Source organism: Hyperoodon ampullatus, assembly GCF_949752795.1.
Source record: "Hyperoodon ampullatus genome assembly, chromosome: 4".
In the NCBI taxonomy this organism is placed as follows: Eukaryota; Metazoa; Chordata; class Mammalia; order Artiodactyla; family Ziphiidae; genus Hyperoodon; species Hyperoodon ampullatus.
Window position 1 is genome coordinate 128253584 of NC_136917.1, and position 21531 is coordinate 128275114.

General features: G+C 37.6%; 1 protein-coding gene across 3 annotated transcripts in view; it reads left to right on the plus strand.

The window, feature by feature from the left end:
• DEPDC1B (DEP domain containing 1B) overlaps positions 1 to 21531 on the plus strand; it is a gene marked incomplete at its 5' end in the record, with an annotated part of 112042 nt that overhangs the window by 37935 nt on the left and 52576 nt on the right. For 2 of the 3 annotated variants that reach the window (XM_079703949.1, XM_079703950.1), the window contains 2 exons: positions 16083 to 16218; positions 19911 to 20038. The exons of the other annotated variant lie outside the window; for it this stretch is intronic. In XM_079703949.1, the coding sequence (XP_079560075.1) occupies positions 16083 to 16218; positions 19911 to 20038 (264 nt within the window). The remainder of the gene's footprint in view (positions 1 to 16082; positions 16219 to 19910; positions 20039 to 21531) is intronic. 3 annotated transcript variants of the gene reach the window in all.

The following is a 21531-nucleotide window of genomic DNA, read 5'->3' on the forward strand; positions in this document are numbered from 1 at the left end:
ATAGAAATTTCTAGGAAGAATACGTTCTCTGTTGCTATAGCTGATCTCATGGATGCAACTGATGCTGATTCTTTCCCTTCTCCACTCTCCATTGTAGATTCTCCCACCCTCAGCTGTCACGTTGGCAGACTTTGGGTGTATTACTTAGAAGTGTGACCCAGAAGTTCATTCTGAGAATCTGGACCCTTGATAACTGTGCACTTCTCAGGTGTGATGTTTGTGCACATGCCCATTCACGGTACAGTGGGGCAAGGGAGTACAAGAGGTGTGCGGGTATTCATTCCTTCCTGCCCCCGGGGGCCGAGAGCAGCCCTGCCTCGTCCTGCTGGTCAGGATCAGTTACCCCTGCTCTGACAGGGGTTCCTATTCTTGCCTGTTGCTCCCTGCTATGACTCCTGGCAAGAGTACTTACTTCTCTTTGGGGGACAGAACTTCTAACTGCAGAGCCCAGGGTTGTACGGATGGGAAGCACAAAGTCCCCCAGTGGGTCACTGGGAGGGGTGGTAAGAAGGGCTACTACTACTTCCACCCCTTGGTCCCAGGATGTGTATTCATGTGTATATTGGACCCAGCACTGTATAAAGCCCTCTGACTTAATTCATACACTATTCCATTGTCCTGTATGTCCACCTTGTCTCCAGTACCGTCTCGATTACAGTAGGTTTATAATAAATCTTGAATTCAGATAATGACCCCTAACTTCTTTTTTTTTTCCCAAAATTGTTTTGGTTATTCTAGTTATTTTGCCTTTTCATATAAATTTTAGAATCAACTTGTTTATTTCTATAAAAATTTCTTTTGAGATTTGGAATGAAATTGTGTGGAATCCATAGATCAGCTCAGGGAGATTTGATAACAAAATTGAGCCTTCCAAATCATCATGGTGTATCTCTCAGTTAATTTAGGTTTTAAATCTCTCAGCAGTGTTTGTAGCTTTAAGTATAAAGATTCTGCACAAGTTTCGGAGATTTAGATCTAAGCAGTTCATGTTTTTGGTGCTATTGTAAATGGCGGTAGTTTTCCCTATAGATCTTGTGCATTTCTTTTTTTTTTTGTCATAGATATTTAATATATTTTATTTTGTTGTAAATGGAATTTATTTTCTAAATAGTTATTGCTGATCTAAAGTAGGAATGTCTTTCAGATCAGATCATATCCTCCCCTTCTTGAAAATACTCATTTGATTCTTTACTCATAGAGGAATCTTTATTCATACAGAATACAGAGTGATTCTGAGCTTGTAGTTCAAAGAGTTCCTTAGTTTATCAAGTAACTTTTTCCAGCTTCATCTATCACTGTCCTTCCCTCAAATACTTTTAGTTCCTGATACACCTTTAAGCAGTATCGTGAGATGTAATCATTGGCAGTTTTTCAGCACTTAAGTGATATAGTACTATATACCACTGTTGGGCTCGAAAAATATGTTGAATGGGTTTACAGAGCATAGTGAAACCCAGAAAAATACTATAAATTTGCCTAACCCATAGGTTTCTGGGAAACAGTGGTCTCAGAGAGATTAGCTCCTATAGTAATCACTACTGGATTGCTTTTTTTAATACAAAGGCTTTAGGCTACTAAGGCAAAGAGGCAGGGTGGTAAAAGCTGTAGATGCTGCAAATTTCTACAGATGCTAAAGGAAAAATTTTAGCATATATTGTGAAAAGGACTTTAAGTCATTCTGTCCTCTGTCATTTATGAGTGAAATTTATTAAGATTTATAAACTTTGTTTTCCTTGGGGTTTAGATGCCCTAGAATATTTTTATTGATTGATCAGGTAATGAATTCTGGTTTGTTTCAAGTACATTCATCAAAGGATAGTAGCTTTGGTATGGATTATTATTATTACTATTTTTTTTTGCCGTACGCAGGCCTCTCACTGTTGTGGCCTCTCCCGTTGCGGAGCACAGGCTCTGGACGCGCAGGCTCAGTGGCCATGGCTCACGGGCCCAGCCGCTCCGCGGCATGCGGGATCTTCCTGGACTGGGGCACGAACCCGTGTCCCCTGTATCGGCAGGCGGACTCTCAACCACTGCGCCACCAGGGAAGCCCTGGATTATTTTTTAATTGTTTTTTTCCAACCAGTATTTGGAAACAGATGTGGCAGTAGGAGACCTGGGTTGTTTTGTTGAATGATTAGCTGTGGCCAATTCCTTTTCTGGCCTCAGATTTTTCAGTGTGCAAATATGGAGTTTGTGCTAGATCATTCTAAGGGGACTTTATAATTTTGGAATCCATGATCATGTTGGGATTAAATTTATAGTTGGTGTTTATTTATTTATTTTTTGGCCATGCCTTGCAGCCTGCAGGATCCCAGCTCCCCAATTAGGGGAGTGAACCCGGGCCCTTGGCAACGAAAGCAAGGAGTCCCAACCACTGGACCGCCGGGGAATTCCCTATAGTTTTTAAAGACAAATGTTGCCCACTAGCGAGAGCTCTGCTCTATTTGAATGTCCTCAATCTTGAGAAATACATTTTTCATGCAAGAGTGTATAAACTATATTTGAACAATTTATATAGGAATAATAAAGCAAACACTTAACTACCCACAGTTTATTTCTTCTCTAGAGAGGTCATCAATGTCCTGACCTCATTTGTTAATGTGTTAATCATTTCCTTGCTTTTCTTTATTGTTTTAACACTTAGATTTGTATCCTTAAACAATATACTATTTTTGTTTGAAACATTTTTCTTTGTTTTGTACTTTATATTAAAGATATCAAAGAGTGTATGTTCTCTGACTTATTCTTTTGTTGCTCATGATTTTTGAGATTTCATCCATGTTGGTGTGTTTAATTATAGTTGTGGAATTTCCTCAGCTATATTATGTTCTATTATATTGATATAATCTCTGTAATCTGTCTCTTCTCCTGTCGGTAGAGATTTGGGTTGCTTTGAGTTTTTTGCTATTATAAACAATGCCACCATCCACATTTATGAACATTGTATCCTTTGCACATGTGTGTTTCTTTAGGTTACCCAGAGTTACCGAGGAATGGAATTAGTATACAGGATATGGGTATGTTCATACGTGCATGTTCAACTTTACTAGGTCATGCCAGCTGTTTTCCGTAGTGAATATGCAAATTTTTATTTCAGTAGTAGAAAATATTTGATATTGACTGACTCTACCTTTTGCCGATCTGTGAAATGATCTTTTATTGTGATGTTATTTTGAATTTCCTTGATTGCTAATGAGATTAAGTATCTTTTTTTTTAATTGAAGTATAGTTGATTTACAATATTGTGTTAGTATCAGGTGTACAACAAAATGACTTGGTTTCATATATTTTTTATTTTTTGATTCTTTTCCATTATTTCAAGATATTGAATGTAGTTCCCTGTCCTATACAGTAAATCCCTGTTGTTTATTTTGTACATGGTCGTGTGTATCTGTTAATCCCACACTCCTAATTTATCCTCCCCCACCCCGAGATTAAGTATCTTTTTATATGTTTATTCATCATTCCTGATTCCACACCTGGAAGTGCCTGCTTCATGTCTTTGTCTTCACTATAGGATTTTTATTTCTTATAAATCCTTAGCAGTTTTTTTTTTTTTTTTTTTTTTTTTTTTGTGGTACGCGGGCCTCTCACTGTTGTGGCCTCTCCCGTTGCGGAGCACAGGCTCCGGATGCGCAGGCTCAGCAGCCATGGCTCACGGGCCCAGCCGCTCCGCGGCATATGGGATCCTCCCAGACCGGGGCACGAACCCGTATCCCCTGCATCGGCAGGCGGACTCTCAACCACTGCGCCACCAGGGAGGCCCTCCTTAGCAGTTTTAAAAAATATTCTGGATATTAATCCTTTGTCAATTATATAGATTACAAAATCTCACTTTTTTTTCACCTTATGGTGTCTTGATGAACAGAAAAGTTTTTAATTGTGATGTAAGTGAATGTATCAGGCATTTTTTTTATACCGTGTGGTTTTTATGTCTTGCTTAAAAAAATTCCTTTATTGTCCAAGGTCAGAGAGATATTTTCTTATATTGTGCCCTGAGTTTTATGGTTTTTCCCATGATTCTTATTCATAGTGTGATTTTGGGATTGTTCCGGTTTTCTACTGCTGAAAAACAATTTACCCCAAACTTCAGTGGCCGAAAGCAACCATTTTATTTAGCTCATGGTTTTTGTGTCAAGAATTTAGAAAAAGCTCAGCTGGCAGTTTGCCCCTTACCCACAAGGCATTAGTTGGGCTAGAAAATTCAGTTCCAAGATGGCTTCTTTCTCTGCTCACAATAGTGGTGTCTTTGTGCTTCCTGGCTCCTTTCTCTTTCTACATGAGCTTTTATTCTCTAGGGCACCTCCCATGGCTTGTGCTTCTTGCAGCATGATGGGCTTAGAGTAGTTGCTATTCTTATGGGGTTGTTGGCTTCTAAGAGGTATGTTCCAAGAATGAACATCCCAAGAGCAAGTATTTACAATAGGCAAGAAGAGGAAACTGCCAGGCAGCTAAGATCTATGCCTGAGTTGGCAAAGTGTCACTTCTGCTTATTCTATTTATTCAGAAGAATCACAGAGCTCACTCATGTTCAAAGGAGTAGAGAAATAATCTCCTCCTGTTGATGGGGAGTGTTAAAGTCACATTGTGGAAGAGGCATAAAGAATGGGAGATATTGTCATGGCCATCCTTGAAAAATACAATCTGACCACAATAACGTTCGTTTGCAAACTATATTCACCCCCTTCCTCAAGACTCTCAAAATTCATCCTGTTATGGCATCACATACAGGATTCAGTAGCCCATACATTGCACTTCTAAAACGCAGTTGAGGGACTTCCCTGGTGGTGCAGTGGTTAAGAATCCTCCTGCCGATGCAGGGGACACGGGTTCGAACCCTGGTCCAGGAAGATCCCACATGCTGTGGAGCAACTAAGCCCGTGCACCACAACTACTGAGCCTGCGCTGTAGAGCCCGTGAGCCACAGCTACTGAGCCCACACCCCACAACTACTGAAGCCCACACACCTAGAGCCTGTGCTCCGCAACAAAGAGAAGCCACTACGATGAGAAGCCTGCGCACTGCAACGAAGAGCAGCCCCCAGTTGCTGCAACTAGAGAAAGCCCGCACACAACAATGAAGACCCAACACAGCCAAAAATGAATAAATAAATTTAATAAATTAGGAGGAAGCCATTTGATGCCTAAAAAAAAAAAAAAAGTGCAGTTGAACATACATCTGCCATTCCTTGATTAGGTCACAGTTCTGCTTCTTGGGAGTAATTCTATGTGGTTCCTGCCTACACCCTTGTACTCTTAGCTCTAATTCTGAGTCATTCTGGCCCATGACTGCAGTGGAAAGCTTTCTCAGATGCTTCCTGCTTATAGAAGCTTGAGATTCTTGACTGTTCTTTTAATTTTGAATTGTTTCTTTTTTAGTCCAACTGGCTGGTGATTCTGTTAGTACTATTATCTTTAAAATGCTGTGGCTTTTCTCTGAATTTTATTTTGCTTTAATCCATTAGACAAAAGTCACACTCATAAATCTCTTTGAGATAGACTCTCCCCTGCCTTGGGCTGTTATAAGTCTGCTGTGGTACGACACTCTTAAGATTCTTAAAGTACTGCTTTATAAGGTACTACCTTAAATCTTCCTGAAGTTATAGCAAAAGTTTTATAGCCACACACTTGTGACTACTCTGAGACAGTAGTTTACTAGAAACATCTTGAATCTGATATTTGTGGTAAGACCATTTTTACTTTGAGAACCTTTTGCTGGGAGAGATTAAGGATGAGAAATAGCTTTGTTTTTGAATCATTTAAGTCACGACTCCTTTTTATTGCCTCTAAATTCTGCTTAAAAACTGAAAAGTTCCTTCTTCAGTTTCTCTCTCTCTGTCTATATCTTGTTATCAAGGCTAAAAGAAACAAGTCGGCACTTTGAACATTCATCCTGGAAAACTCCTAAGATCCACCTTTTGTATTTTCCTTGTTACCGAAGGTGCCAGTTTTAACTGAACTTTAGGCCACTATGTAACATGGGTCTTTCTCCGTCTTCCAATAACAGCTTCCTCGCTGTTCTTCCAGCCTCCACTAACAAGTCTCTCTGAGCTCCTTCAGACCTCCACTCACTGCCTGGCCCTGATGCCACACACTTATGTTCTGGTTATCTATTGTTGTGTAACAAAGCTATGCCCAAACCTAGTGGCTTAAAACAATCATTGTAATTTTTACGTAATTTTGTGGGTTGGGAATTTGGAAGGACTTAGCTGGACATCAGCTGAGGCTGCTGAGGCTGAGGAATCCACCTCCATGATAACTTCTTCATCCACAAGTCTGGAACTTTGGTGCTCCTTGACCTCAATTTCTTTCCACGCAGGGTCTCATCTTCTAGGGCCTCTTCCTGTTGCTTAGGCATCTCACAGCATGCTGGGCTCAGGGTAGTCGCACTTCTTACATGATGACTGGTTTCCAAGAGGGAGCTTTGCAAGAATGAATGATACAAGAGCAAGAGTTCCAAGAGGCAGGAAGAAAGTTTCAGGCTAGTTAAAGGCTAGTGCCCAGAACTGCCACACTGTCACTTCTGCCATCTTCTATTTATCAAGTCAGTTAGAGAGGGCTCACCCTGACTCAGATACACTCTACCTCTTGTTGGGATAGTGGCAAGATCACATTACAGAAGCACGTGTAGGTGGGAGGTAATGTTGCAAAACATCTTTGGAAGTGCAGTCTGCCACAGGGATGCAATATCACTGTTCCCAAATGGATAACCAATTGGATCAGAATTCTTTATTGAACAGTCTGTACTTTTTCATCTGTAATGTCTGTTCTGTCATAAATCAGGTTTCTAAACGTGTGTATTTGTTTTAGATTGCCTGTTTTTACTCATGGTTTACAACTGGGGGCCATTCTGCAGGGGACAATATTTGGAGACATTTTTGGTTTTCACGCTTGGGAGAACATGCTGCTAGCATGTAGTGGATCTGCACAATGTGCAGAACTGCCTTCCACGACAAAGAATTATACAACCCAAATGTCAATAATTCTGAGTTGAGGGCTTCCCTGGTGGCGCAGTGGTTGAGAATCTGCCTGCCAATGCAGGGGACACGGGTTCGAGCCCTGGTCTGGGAAGATCCCACATGCTGCGGAGCAGCTAGGCCCGTGAGCCACAACTACTGAGCCTGCGCGTCTGGATCCTGTGCTCCACAACAAGAGAGGCTGCGATAGTGAGAGGCCCGCGCACCGCGATGAAGAGTAGCCCCACTTGTTGCAACTAGAGAAAGCCCTTGCACAGAAACGAAGACCCAACACACCAAAAATAAATAAAGGAATTCCCTTAAAAAAAAAGAAAAAAAAAATTCTGAGTTGAGAAATCATGGTCCATGCCACCAGTATCCTCCTACCATATTATCTTAGTTAGCTTAATAGCTGGTACAGTAAGTCACCTCACTTTGCTTTTCTTCTTTAAGAATGTCTTGATTATATTTGGTCCCTTGCATTTCCGTATAAATTTTAGAATCAGTTTATCATGTGTCATGGAAAACTTTATATTTTGATTGGAATTTTGTTGTAACTATATATCTTCATGATGGAAATTGACATTTTATGATATTGAATCTTCTTATTCACTAACATGATATCTCTATCAATTTAGTTCTTTGATGCCTTTTAATAAAACTTTATAATTTTCTTATTAAAGGACTTGCAAATCTTTTGTGCAAGATTTGCTCTCTTGGCCAGGTAGCTGCTGGGCTTTTAATAAGTTGTGTTCCTCTTTTGGGCCTTAATTCCCCTAAGTGAAAAATGTGACATTTGGAATAGAGATGACATGATTAAAATGTTAGAAATTGAAAACTGTCAATGCACAAAATACAGGTGGTCCTCTAGAGGGAGCTCTTCTGCATTTCATCTCAGGTCAGGTTGCCAGTTGGCTGTGAAGATACCGCATCAGTACTGACAGCTGCAGATGTTATAGCACAGACCTCATCTTATCAGGGCAGAGGAAGAAAGTGACTCCCTAGTATCTCATCAATCACAGTTCTCCACATAAGAAATTCTGCTTTGGTCTTTGGAAGATATTACTTGTTTCTGGGTATGGGAATACAAGAAACATATTTTGAACCTAGGAGGAAATTTATGGATCATCCAATTTAATCCCTTCATTTAACAAGTAAAAAAGCTATGATTTAGAGACGCTTTCACTTTCCAAAGGACAAACAGTTTGTGAGAGAGCCAAGGCTGGAACTCAGGTCCATACTTTTCACACTATAGTTGAAGGAATGGGGAAAAGAAGTAAGCATTGGGTATTAGTGATGGGGTGGGGGTAGGGATTATGTTTAATTTTTAGAGGATTGAGAGGTGGGTGGTCTGTGAATTCCTGAAATTATATGCAATATTGTATATGTGAATGTGAGAGTGTATGTGTGCATGCGAGTGAGTGTGTATGTGTGTGCATACACATGCTATACTTTGGCTGGAAATAGGACTTTTGCTGTGATTGTTGGCTTCTAAGAAATAGGATTGGACTTTGGTAAGCCAGCCTTTATTTTCAAAGTAGAATAACTTTCACTGACTTTAGAGATGCATTTAATTTATAGTTTGGAATCATTTGGAAATACCTGCATTGGTAACTTGAGTACCAGAAATTTAAGCTGTCTTTCAGTTTATTTATCCTTAAGTTGATTTAATGATTTCAAGACCTCTTTTTTTTCTTACTGACTCAAAACTGACTTTTCAAGTAAAGTGCAGTTATTGGATGTTCTTTTCAGAGAAGATGAAGCTGAACTTCTCTCTGTTAGTCATCCTTTTTGAAGTCTATTGTGACTGTTTTTGAAATGTTTCTCCATAGTTCTCTTATTATTTATGATTCTTCTGATTCACCTCAATACAAACTTTCCTTGTAAAGAGTGGACATTTTAAAATTCTTTATTTCTGTAGTTGCCTTATGAATAAGATCTTTATAGTTTATTTGGATTTTTTTTTGTGGATATCATGGACAAGATTTTAAGCCTTTATTTCGGCTTAAATAAATAAAAAATGAAGATAAAAGTCATTACCTACTAACTACTTTTTAATTTATTTTATTTTATTTTTGGCTGTGTTGGGTCTTAGTTGCAGCACTCAGGATCTTTGTTGTGGCATGTAGGATCTTTCATTGTGGTGCGTAGGCTCTCAGTTGTGGTGTGCGGGCATCTCTCTAGTTGTGCGTGGGGTCAGTAGTTGCAGTGCATGAGCTCTTTAGTTGTGGTGTGAGGGTTCTGTAGTTGCAGCATGTAGGCTCTCTAGTTGTGGCTTGTGTGCCTCAGTAGTTGTGGTGTGTGGGCTTAGTTGCCCCGCAGCATGTGGGATCTTAGTTCCCCGACAAGGGATCGAACTTGCATCCCCTGCATTGGAAGGCAGATTCTTAACCACTGGACCACCAGGGAAGTCCCTATGTCAACTTTAAGAACTAGAGTTCTTGCATTGCTTTTTCAGTGCAATGCAATATATCCTTCTCTAGCAAGCTAACAGAAAAAGATGCTCTGAGAAAAATATGTATTTAATTGCCTCTATTGTTCTTTAGACTTCTATGTATTCATCCAAGGAATGATGATGTTGATTCCCAGGGGGAATAAAAACAGAAAGGAGTATAAAAGGGCAGAATAAGGATATTGGGAAGCTTTATATCTCCTCCAAGATGGATTTTTAGACTGAAGCTTCAGTCTCATTGTGAGGTGTTGGATATTCAAGGAAAGGAGGATTAATCTTTATTAGAAATAGTTATGAAAATGAATTTTAGGCCAAATGATTTTTGTGCTAATGTTAGTTTCCTCAACAAGTATTACTGAAGATTTATCTGTCAGTAATTTCCATTTGCATACTTACCACCTAAAAATTTCAGCAGGAGTTATGAGGCAGTAAGGGTTTTGAGCTGGGTGAAAGAAATGGTTTACCCTAGCATCCCATTAAGAGCATGTTTAATCATGAAAATCAAGTGACAGACCAAGGTTTATTTATTTATTTATTTAAAAATGCATCACATGTTTGATTCCTGTTTTTCTTCATAAATGTTATTTAATAGGCATAATGAATGGATGTTTTTATTTAAATTTTTAAAAAAATTTTTTACTTCTTTAACATCTTTATTGGAGTATAATTGCTTTAAAATGGTGTGTTAGTTTCTGCTGTACAACAACGTGAATCAGCTATACATATACATATATCCCCATATGTCCTCCCTCTTTCATCTCCCTCCCACCTTCCCTATCTCACCTCTCTAGGTGGACACAGAGCACTGAGCTGATCTCCCTGTGCTATGTGGCTGCTTCCCACTAGCTATCTACTTAACATTTGGTAGTGTATATATACCATGTCACTCACTTCGTCCCAGCTTATCCTTCCCCCCACTGTGTCCTCAAGTCCATTCTCTATGTCTGTGTCTTTATTCCTGTCCTGCCCTTAGGTTCTTCAGAACACTTTTTTTTTTTTTTTTTTAGATTCCATATATATGTGTTAGCATATGGTACTTGTTTTTCTCGTTCTGACTTACTTCACTCTGCATGACAGTCTCTAGGTCTATCCACCTCACTACAAATAACTCAATTTCGTTTCTTTTTATGGCTGAGTAACATTCCATTGTATATATGTGCCACATCTTCTTTATCCATTCATCTGTCGATGGACACTTAGGTTGCTTCCATGTCATGGCTATTGTAAATAGAGCTGCAGTGAACATTGTGATACACGACTCTTTTTGAATTATGGTTTTCTCTGGGTATATGCCCATTAGTGGGATTGCTGGGTTGTATGATAGTTCTATTTTTAGTTTTTTGAGAAACCTCCATAATCTTCTCCATAGTGGCTGCATCAATTTACATTCCCACCAACAGTGCAAGAGGGTTCCCCTTTCTCCACACCCTCTCCAACATTTATTGTTTGTAGATTTTTTTCATGATGGCCATTTTGACTGGTGTGAGGTGATACCTCATTGTAGTTTTGATTTTCATTTCTCTAGTGATTAGTGATGTTGAGCATCCTTTCATGTGTTTGTTGGTAATTTGTATATCTTCTTTGGAGAAATCTCTATTTAGGTCTTCTGACCGTTTTTGTATTGGATTGTTTGTTTTTTTGATATTGGGCTGCAGGAGCTGCTTGTATATTTTGGAGATTAATCCTTTGTCAGTTGCTTCATTTGCAAATATTTTCTCCCATTCTGAGGGTTGTCTTTTGGTCTTGTTTATGGTTTCCTTTGCTGTGCAAAAGTTTTGAAGTTTCATTAGGTCCCATTTGTTTATTTTTGTTTTTATTTCCATTTCTCTAGAAGGTGGGTCAAAAAGGATCTTGCTGTGATTTATGTCATAAAGTGTTCTGCCTATGTTTTCCTCTAAGAGTTTTATAGTGTCTGGCCTTACATTTAGATCTTTAATCCATTTTGAGTTTATTTTTGTGGTGTTAGGGGGTGTTCTACTTTCATTCTTTAGCATGTAGCTGTCCAGTTTTCCCAGCACCACTTATAGAAGAGGCTGTCTTCTCCATTGTATACTCTTGCATTCTTTATCAAAGATAAGGTGACCATATGTGTGTGGGTTTATCTCTGGGCTTTCTATCCTATTCCATTGATCTATATTTCTGTTTTTCTGCCAATACCATACTGTCTTGATTACTGTAGCTTTGTAGTATAGCCTGAAGTCCGGGAGCCTAATTCCTCCAGCTCTGTTTTTCTTTCTCAAGATTGCTTTGGCTCTTCAGGGTCTTTAGTGTTTCCATACAAACTGTGAAATTTTTTGTTCTAGTTCTGTGAAAAATGCCATTGATAATTTGATAGGGATTGCATTGAATCTGTAGATTGCTTTGGAGATAGTTTAGTCATTTTCACAATGTTGATTCTTCCAATCCAAGAACATGGTACATCTTTCCATCTGTTTGTATCATCTTTAATTTGTTTCATCCGTGTCTTATAGTTTTCTGCAGACAGATCTTTTGTCTCCTTAGGTAGGTTTATTCCTAGGTATTTTGTTCTTTTTGTTGCAATGGTAAATGGGAGTGTTTCCTAAATTTCTCTTTCAAAAATTTTATCATTATTGTATAGGAATGCAAGAGATTTCGATGCATTAATTTTGTATCTTGCTACCTTACCAAATTCATTGATTAGCTCTAGTAGTTTTCTGGTAGCATCTTTAGGATTCTCTATGTATAATATCATGTCATCTGCAAAGAGTGACAGTTTTAATTCTTCTTTTCTGATTTGGATTCCTTTTATTTCTTTTTCTTCTCTGATTGCTGTGGCTAAAACTTCCAAAACTATGTTGAATAATAGTGGTGAGAGTGGGCAACCTTGTCTTGTTCCTGATCTTAGTGGAAATTGTTTCAGTTTTTCACCATTGAGAACGATATTGGCTGTGGGTTTCTCATATATGGCCTTTATTGTATTGAAGTAACTTCCCTCTATGCCTACTTTCTGGAAGGTTTTTATCATAACTGGGTGTTGGCTTTGTTGAAAGCTTTTTCTGCATCTATTGAGATGATCATATGGTTTTTCTCCTTCAGTTTGTTAGTATGGTTTATCACATTGATTGATTTGCGTATATTAAGAATGCTTGCATTCCTGGGATAAACCCCACTTGATCATGGTGTATGATCCTTTTAATGTGCTGTTTGATTCTGTTTGCTAGTAGTTTCTTGAGGATTTTTGCATCTATGTTCATCAGTGATATTGGCCTGTAGTTTTCTTTTTTTGTGACATCTTTGCCTGGTTCTGGTATCAGGGTGATGGTGGCCTTGCAGAATCAGTTTGGGAGTGTTCCTCCCTCTACCATATTTAGGAAGACTTTGAGAAGGATAGGTGTTAGCTCTTCTCTAAATGTTTGATATTATTTTCCAGTGAAGCCATCTGGTCCTGGACTTTAGTTTGTTGCAAGATTTTTAATCACAGTTTCAATTTTAGTGGTTGTGATTGGTCTGTATATATTTTATATTTCTTCCTGGTTCAGTCTGGAAAGGTTGTGTGTTTCTAAGAATCTGTCCATTTCTTCCAGGTTGTGCATTTTATTGGCATATAGTAATTTATTGGCTTGTAATAATCTCTCATGGTCCTTTGTATTTCTGCAGTGTTAGTTGTTACTTCTCCTTTTTTATTTCTAATTCTATTGATTTGAGTCTTCTCCCTTTTTTCTTGATGAATGTGGCTAATGGTTTATCAATTTTTTTTATGAAGAACCAGCTTTTAGTTTTATTTATCTTTGCTATCGTTTCCTTCATTTCTTTTTCATTTGTTTCTGATCTGATCTTTATGCTTTCTTTCCTTCTGCTAACTTTGGGGTTTTTTGTTCTTCTTTCTCTAATTGCTTTAGGTGTAAGTTTAGGTTGTTTATTTGAGACGTTTCTTGTTTCTTGAGGTAAGAGTGTATTGCTATCAACTTCCCTCTTAGAACTGCTTTTGCTGCATCCCATAAGTTTTGGGTCATCGTGTTTTTATTGTCATTTGTTTCTAGGTATTTTTTGATTTCCTCTTTGATTTCTTCAGTGATCTCTTGATTATTAAGTAGTGTATTGTTTAGCCTCCATGTGTTTGCAGTTTTTACAGAATTTTTCCTGTAATTGATATCTACTCTTATAGCGTTGTGGTCAGAAAAGATACTTGATATGATTTCAATTTTCTTAAATTTACCAAGTCTTGATTTGTGACCCAAGATATGATCTATCCTGGAGAATGTTCCATGAACACTTGAGAAGAAAGTGTAATCTGCTGTTTTTGGATGGAATGTCCTATAAATATCGGTTAAATCCATCTGTTTAATGTATCATTTAAAGCTTGTGTTTCCTTATTTATTTTCATTTTGGATGATCTGTCCATTGGTGAAAGTGGGGTGTTAAAGCCCCCTCTTCCTATTTTGTTATTTTCGATTTCCCCTTTTATGGCTGTTAGCACTTGCCTTATGTATTGACATGCTCCTATGTTGGGTGCATAAATATTTACAATTGTTATATCTTTTTTGTTGTATTGATCCCTTGATCATTATGTAATGTCCTTCTTTGTCTCTTGTACTAGTCTTTATTTTAAAGTCTGTTTTGTCTGATATGAGAATTGCTACCCAGCTTTCTTTTGATTTACATTTGCATGGAATATCTTTCCATCCCCTCACTTTCAGTCTGTATGTGTCCCTAGGTCTGAAGTGGGTCTCTTGTAGACAACATATTTACAGGTCTTGTTTTTGTATGTATTCAGGCAGTCTGTGTCTTTTGGTTGGAGCATTTCATCCATTTACAATTAAGGTAATTATCAATATGTATGTTCCTATCACCATTTTCTTAATTGTTTTGGGTTTGTTATTGTAGGTCTTTTCCTTCTCTTGTGTTTCCTGCCTAGAGAAGTTCCTTTAGCATTTGTTGGAAAGCTGGTTTGGTGTTGCTGAATTCTCTTAGCTTCTGATTGTTTGTAAAGGTTTTAATTTCTCCATGGAATCTGAATGAGATCCTTGCTGAGTAGAGTAATCTTAATTGTAGGTTTTTCCCCTTCATCACTTTAATTATGTCCTGCTACTCCCTTCTGTCTTGCAGAGTTTCTGCTGAAAGATCAGCTGTTAGCCTTATGGGGATTCCCTTGTATGTTATTTGTTGCTTTTCCCTTGCCGCTTTTAATATTTTTTTTGTATTTAATTTTTGATAGCTTGATTAATATGTGTCTTGGCTTGTTTCTCCTTCGATTTATCCTGTATGGGACTGTCTATGCTTCCTGGACTTGATTGACTATTTCCTTTCCTATGTTAAGGAAGTTTTCAATTTTAATCTCTTCAAATATTTTCTCAGTCACTTTTTTTTCCTCTTCTTCTTCTGGAACCCCTAAAATTCGAATGTTTGTATGTTTAATATTGTCCCAGAGGTCTCTGAGATTGTCCTGAATTCTTTTCATTCTTTTTTCTTTATTCTGCTCTGTGGTAATTATTTCCACTATTTTATCTTCCAGGACACTTATCCGTTCTTCTGCCGCAGTTATTCTGCTATTGATTCTTTCTAGAGAATTTTTAATTTCATTTATTGTGTTGTTCATCATTGTTTGTTTGCTCTTTAGTTCTTATAGGTCCTTGTTAAATGTTTCTTTTATTTTCTCCATTCTATTTCCAGGATTTTGGATCATCTTTACTATCATTACTCTGAATTCTTTTTCAGGTAGACTGCCTATTTCCTCTTCATTTGTTTTGTTTGGTGGGTTTTTACCTTGCTCCTTAATCTGGAGCATCTGTGTATTTCTCTGTCTTCTTATTTTGCTTAACTTACTGTGTTTGGGGTCTCCTTTTTGCAGGTTGCAGGTTTATATTTCCCGTTGTTTTTGGTGTCTGTCCCCAGTGGCTAAGGTTGGTTCAGTGGGTTGTGTAGGTTTCCTGGTGGAGGGGACTGGTGCCTGTGTTCTGGTGGATGAGGCTGGATCTTGTCTTTCTCGTGGGTAGGACCATGTCCAGTGGTGTGTTTTGGGGTGTCTGTGAATTTATTATGATTTTAGGCAGCCTCTCTGCTAATGGGTGGGGTTGTGTACTTGTCCTGCTAGTTGTTTGGAATAGGGTGTCCAGCACTATAGCTTGCTGGTCGTTGAGTGGAGCTGGGTCTTAGAGTTGTGATGGAGATCTCTGGGAGAGCTTTCACTGTTTGATACTACGTGGGGCTGGGAGGTCTCTGGTGGACCAATGTCCTGAGCTCGGTTCTCCCACCTCAGAGGCTCAGGCCTGACACCCGGCCAGAGCACCAAGACCCTGTCAGCCACACGGCTCCAGGAGTCATCGTCATGACAGCCCTTCACTCCCCTACAGCAGACTCAGCAGCCGTACAGACAGTGTGCTTCAAATTGCCAATCTGGCAGACTGCCTGCAGGATCATTCCTCCTCCTCATCGTCCGCCTTGGGGGGAGCTGGCGCAGCCAACCTGGCCAAGAAGACGAGGAAAAGGTGTGGGGTCTGCATGTCCTGCAAGAGGCTCATCAGCTGTGGCCGAATGAATGCTTTAAGAAAATCATACATTGTTGGGTACTATTAGCCGTGTGTAATGATTTAAGTATGAATTCATTACCTGAAGTTTGGAATTATATAAACTCTCAAGGATAAAAGAAGTGGGGACTATTGTTAAAATATCTGTGTTTCCCACTGACTGCAATAATATTTTCTTCTTGGTTTTTAGATTTCCTCCTTCCTCACCCCTGAGACCATATCCAAAGAGGCCCCCATATCAAAAGGATGTTATTAAATTTCCAGAATGGAATGATCCCCTACCAGGCACTTCACAAGAGAATATCCCAGTGAGGCCAGTTGTGATGGTAAGTGCCATTACAGAAGCTGGAGGACTAGCAGAGGGAAAGATAAGAAATAGTCTGTGAACCATCAGGCTTAGTCCAGTTTTTCTGTCGGTCCCTTGGAAACAATGGTCTGAAAGCACTTTAAAACAATATCATCCGTTAATAGCTGAGAGACTAGTAACACAGGAGGATTGGCTTTTGCATTTTTTCACTCTTGCCTGTTGACACTGTGACTGAATATATGGTAGCTGTTTTTATATGTTTAGACTGAGCAGTTTTCTCTTAAAACTCCCTTATAATTTCCTTTTCCTTTCTATTCTATAATTTTCCTCTTCTCTCTCTTTCTCTTCTCTTCCTGAACTTTGTTATAATTATTACCAGTTGAAAGTGTGAAGTTTGGGACATGGAAGATTGTGGAGTGAGTCCTGAGACAATATGAACAAAGGTAGGTTCTGCTACTTTTGGGAAACCTAAGCACATTGTAGAATAAACTACCTTTTTTGGGGTGTACTTCTTCCTTGAAATATCCTCAGTAGAAAACTATTAAGATTGCCATAATGCTAAAAAATAAAATGCAGTCAAAAATTTTCTATGGCAGTTTTTAAGAATCGTACTAACACCAATGTTTTAAGTTAATCTAGTCTTACAGGACTGGATGTCCAGTTCATACGTTTGCAAAGATATGTTGTAAACATTTTTAGGCAATGTGATTGAAAGAAAAAAAATTTTTTAACAGAGGTTATATTGTATCTCCGTTTGGAGAGAATAATCAAGCAGCTTAGGCTTTATCAAAAATAATTCAAGAAAAAGAGTGGCACCAGTGACAGAAATGGGGACTCCATATGAACTTGCAGATTTGTCAGGGACAGTGATGAATGTAGTTTTAAATATGTTTGATGAGAAAGGTGGGTTGTATTAAATGGAAGTATCTAAGAGGCAGATGGAGATAAAAGCTCTAGAACTTAGACGAGAGGTCGTATTTGAAAGTCATTAACATTCATTCAACAAAGATTTGTTGATTGTCTACTGTGTGCCATGCATCCTGCCAGGTTCTACAGATGCAGTTGTATGTAATACGGTTTTTCCTCCAAAAGGGCTCATAGTCTAGTCAAGTATTCAATACGATGATAGATTATTAGAAAACAAAGTGGAACTACTCTGAAAGAGTGAGCACAAGGGGTATTTGAGGACTGAGTGAGCACAAAGGGTATTTGAGGACTATTTAATTCATTACTAATGAGGAGAACTTAATTAAGGTCTAGCTGATAGTTCCTGTACTTAAGCAAGTTAAAATGTCAGCTCCATGAAATCAGGTTCATTTTTTTTAACACTTGTGTTTAAACACCTAATATGACCCCATCAGTAGAGTGGTTATTCAACAGACGTTTTTTCATTATAATGTCATCCAGTATTGTTTATACAAAAGAGGTAAAATCCCATATTAAACTAATGTGTATTTATGTCATCAATATAATAATTTCCCTTTTTTGTTCTTTTTGGTTCTGTGAACCTTTAGAAAGACCAGCTGGTCATTAGCACACTTTCGTGCACCAATGAAGAGGACAGTGTCGTCTCTCTTCTCTCTTCTGTTTTCAGTTTCTAATTTTTCATCAGCCCTGAAGTGGTGGTATACCAGTGTCTCAGATCCATCAAACATTTCCCCCACAGCTTGTCATGTCGCTGGTCGTCTGTATGTATATTTCTGATAATGTTGCTCTTGCCTTTTCTTGTACTTCCCCCTAAATCAAGTGGTGGAGGTTTGAGCTCCTCACTTGCTACAGTTCCTCTAAAGCTTGGGCTGTCCGGAGGAAGAGGACTGTCCAGAGGAAGAATGGCAGAGCAGGATCTGTTTCCCCAGTTGGGCTTTATGCAGGTTTTAGGTTGATGAAGTTAGTAGTCAATAGAGAACCAGTCCATCTTTCTTAAAGGACCTGAGCTCGTATTCATTTCTTCTATCTTACTTGCCCTCTTTGTATCTCTGCCTCCACTTTGCTTGTTCGTTTTTGTTTTTGTTCTGTCCTATCCTCTCTCTTGCCTAGCCATTTTATAAAATAAAATGAAGTGAGGCAAATAAAATGATTTGTTGTGTTTGCTGAGGGGCAGTGTAATGTGGAGAGTACAAGTGTGAGCTCTGGAGACAGACTGCTGGATTTGAATCTTGGCTCCTTCATTTACTAGCTGTGTGATCTTGTTTCTCTGTTTTATTCACTGTGTCTGTGTCTCAGTTTTCTTTTTGGTGAAAGTGGAATGAAAACACCCCCCTGGGGTAAGGTCATTATGAGAATCAAGTGACTTCCTATCTATAAAGTGTTTAGAAGGTGCCTGACACACAGGTTTTCAGAAACTGTTAACTGCTATTGCTGTTATTAACAGAATTGTTCATAGGTAGAGACAAAAGAAAAAAAATTACTCATAATATCATCCACAGAGAATTAATATTAACATTTTTGTTGTGTTTTATTTTTTCCACGCATGTTTTTAACAACAAAATGAGATCGTGCTGTGCTGTTTTGGTAGCCTATATTCTTCACTTAGAACAGTGTATTGTGTCCATTTTTTCATGTTATTCAACATTCAACATCATTTTTAATATCTGCATCATGTCTATAAAGGATTATGGTTTATTTATCCAGTTCTTTACTGTTAGATATGTACCATGTTTTCAGCTTTTTCAGTATGTGTGTAAACAATGCAATGAACAGTACCTTTACAGATAAATAGTTGAGTATATCTTTAAGGTAACTTTTAGAAGTGGATTTGCTAGGCAAATGCAACAACTGATATTCCTGCCTTTAAAAGAGAACACCTAATCTGGATACTTTAAAAAAAAAAAAGTCACAAATCCATGTGACCTTCAAGTTTCTTTTGTAGTTCAGTAATTCTCCAAAAACGAAACCAAAAACCACATCAAAAAAACAACTTTCCAGTTCATTTTTTCCAATTAATAAGATTTTACTATAATGACACTTATGCAAAAAACTATTATAAAAATCCTTTGTAGGTGATTTCTTATATGTTTTGCCTTTAAAAGTTCATAGTTCCTCTCTGTGATTACCAAAAGGAAATTTTAAGATTTCTGTGTAGTAGCCTAAATGTGAGAAGGGAGGTGCTAAGAATGTTGAAGCGCTAAAGCTGTGTGACTTTGAGCAAATTACTTAACTTCTCTGGGCTTTAGTTTTTCTTCCTGGCCATCTCCAGCTATCCTTGTGGAGCTCTTTTTTTTCCTGCCTTCTTCAGATGCCTAAGATCTGGGGCCTGCTATCTAACATTGTACTTATTTGATCTTTCCTTATAAAAAACAGAGAATTCTTGAAAGTAATAAACTTTAATGTTATTTTAAACAATCACTTAATTTGGACAGTGTGAATTTGGATAGATATTCCTTGATATTAATTAGTTTGAATTAATGAAATTTTATTTTACTGCTACTACACTGATTAGTTGGAACTCCCACAGGGAAAAATAGCTAATGTCATGCTTATTGCCATAGCTCTTTTGCAATTCTTGAATATTCATTTATGATATGACCTGATATTTGAGTCATACTTTATTACTCTGCAGTCCATGCAAAGAAAGTTAATGTTTCAAATTATTATTTTAAAACAAGTTAAAAATAACCAAATCAAAGAAATTTCTCATAAAATCATACCTCTGTCTATTGAAATACTTAATCTCTCTCTTTCTGTCTTACTCTCCTCCCCCACCCCAATTAGAATTCTGAGATGTGGTACAAGCGTCACAGCATTGCTATTGGAGAGGTGCCGGCTTGCCGTCTTGTCCACCGCAGACAGCTGACAGAGGCCAATGTAGAAGAGATATGGAAGACTATGACATTATCATAGTATGTGCATTTGGTATTAATGAGAACTTCAAGTATTTTTCTCTTTTTTTTTCTGTTTTGCTTCTCTACTACTCTCTGCATATTTAATTTTCTGAAACTGTGTATAAAACTCTCAAATTTGATTGCATTATTTGCAGCTATGCTGCTTAGCAAACATAATTTAACTGAATTCTAGGAATTTTCTGTTGTCATTTATATACTAGTTAAGAATAGAACTTTAAAAGTTCTTTTTTTTTTTTTTTTGCCACTGGTACAAAATTACCTAATGTTTAATTATTTTTATTTTTGTTTTTTTAAATTTAACTATAGTTGATTTACAAATTGTGTTAGTTTCAGGTGTACAGCTTCAGATTCTTTTCCATTATAGGTTATTACAAGATATTGAATATAGTTCCATGTGCTATACAGTAAATCCTTGATGTTTTATCTATTTTATATATAGTGGTGTGTATCTGTTAATCCCATACTCCTAATTTATCCCTACCCCTCCCCTTTAACCTTTGGTAACCATAAATTTGTTTCTATGTCTGTGACTCTATTTCTGTTCTGTAAATAAGTTGATTTGTATTATTTTTTTAGATTCCACATATAAGTGATATCATATAATATTTGTCTTTTTCTGTCTCGCTCACTTCACTTAGTATGATAATCTGTAGGTCCATCCGTGTTGCTGCAGATGGCAATATTTCATTCTTTCTTATGGCTGAGTAATTTCCATTGTGTATATGTACCATATCTTTATCCATTCATCTGTCAGTGGACACTTAGGTTGCTTGCGTGTCTGGGCTATTGTAAATAGTGCTGCAGTGAACCTTGGGATGCATATATCTTTTTGAATTAGAGTTTTCATCTTTTCCAGATATATGCCCAGGAGTAGGATTGCTGGATCATATGGTAGCTCTATTTTCAGTTTTTTAAGGAACTTGCAGACTGTTTTCCATAGTGGCTGCACCAATTTATATTCCCACTAACAGTGTAGGAGGGTTCCCTTTTCTCCACACCCTCTCCAGCATTTATTATTTGCAGACTTTTTGATGGTAACCATTCTGACCAGTGTGATGTGGTAACTCATAGTTTTGATTTGTATTTCTCTAATAATTAGTGATGTAAAAGTCTTTAAACTTTCTAGTTACACTGAAATCTTAAGCTTAATGAAACATGTAATGGAAAATTTGGTCTCCTAGATATTTGATGTACAGTAGGTAATTAAAGTTAACAAGGTCATAGAAAGTTTTTTTTTTTAATTCTTATAAAGATATACTCACAGCAGTTTCTCATCATTGGATAAGCTAGTTTTTGTTATTATAATATTTTACTTAAAAAGTCATTTTCTTGACATTCAGTGTATTGTGTTTTTAAATTAGTGTAGTACTATGTTAATAACAAAATGATCTCTTTTAAGTTTGTTTTATATATACAATGTCTAGCCTTTTTGCCCCACAAAGATTGGGTGAAATGTACGAAAACAGCACATTCTAAAGACTGATCTTTTA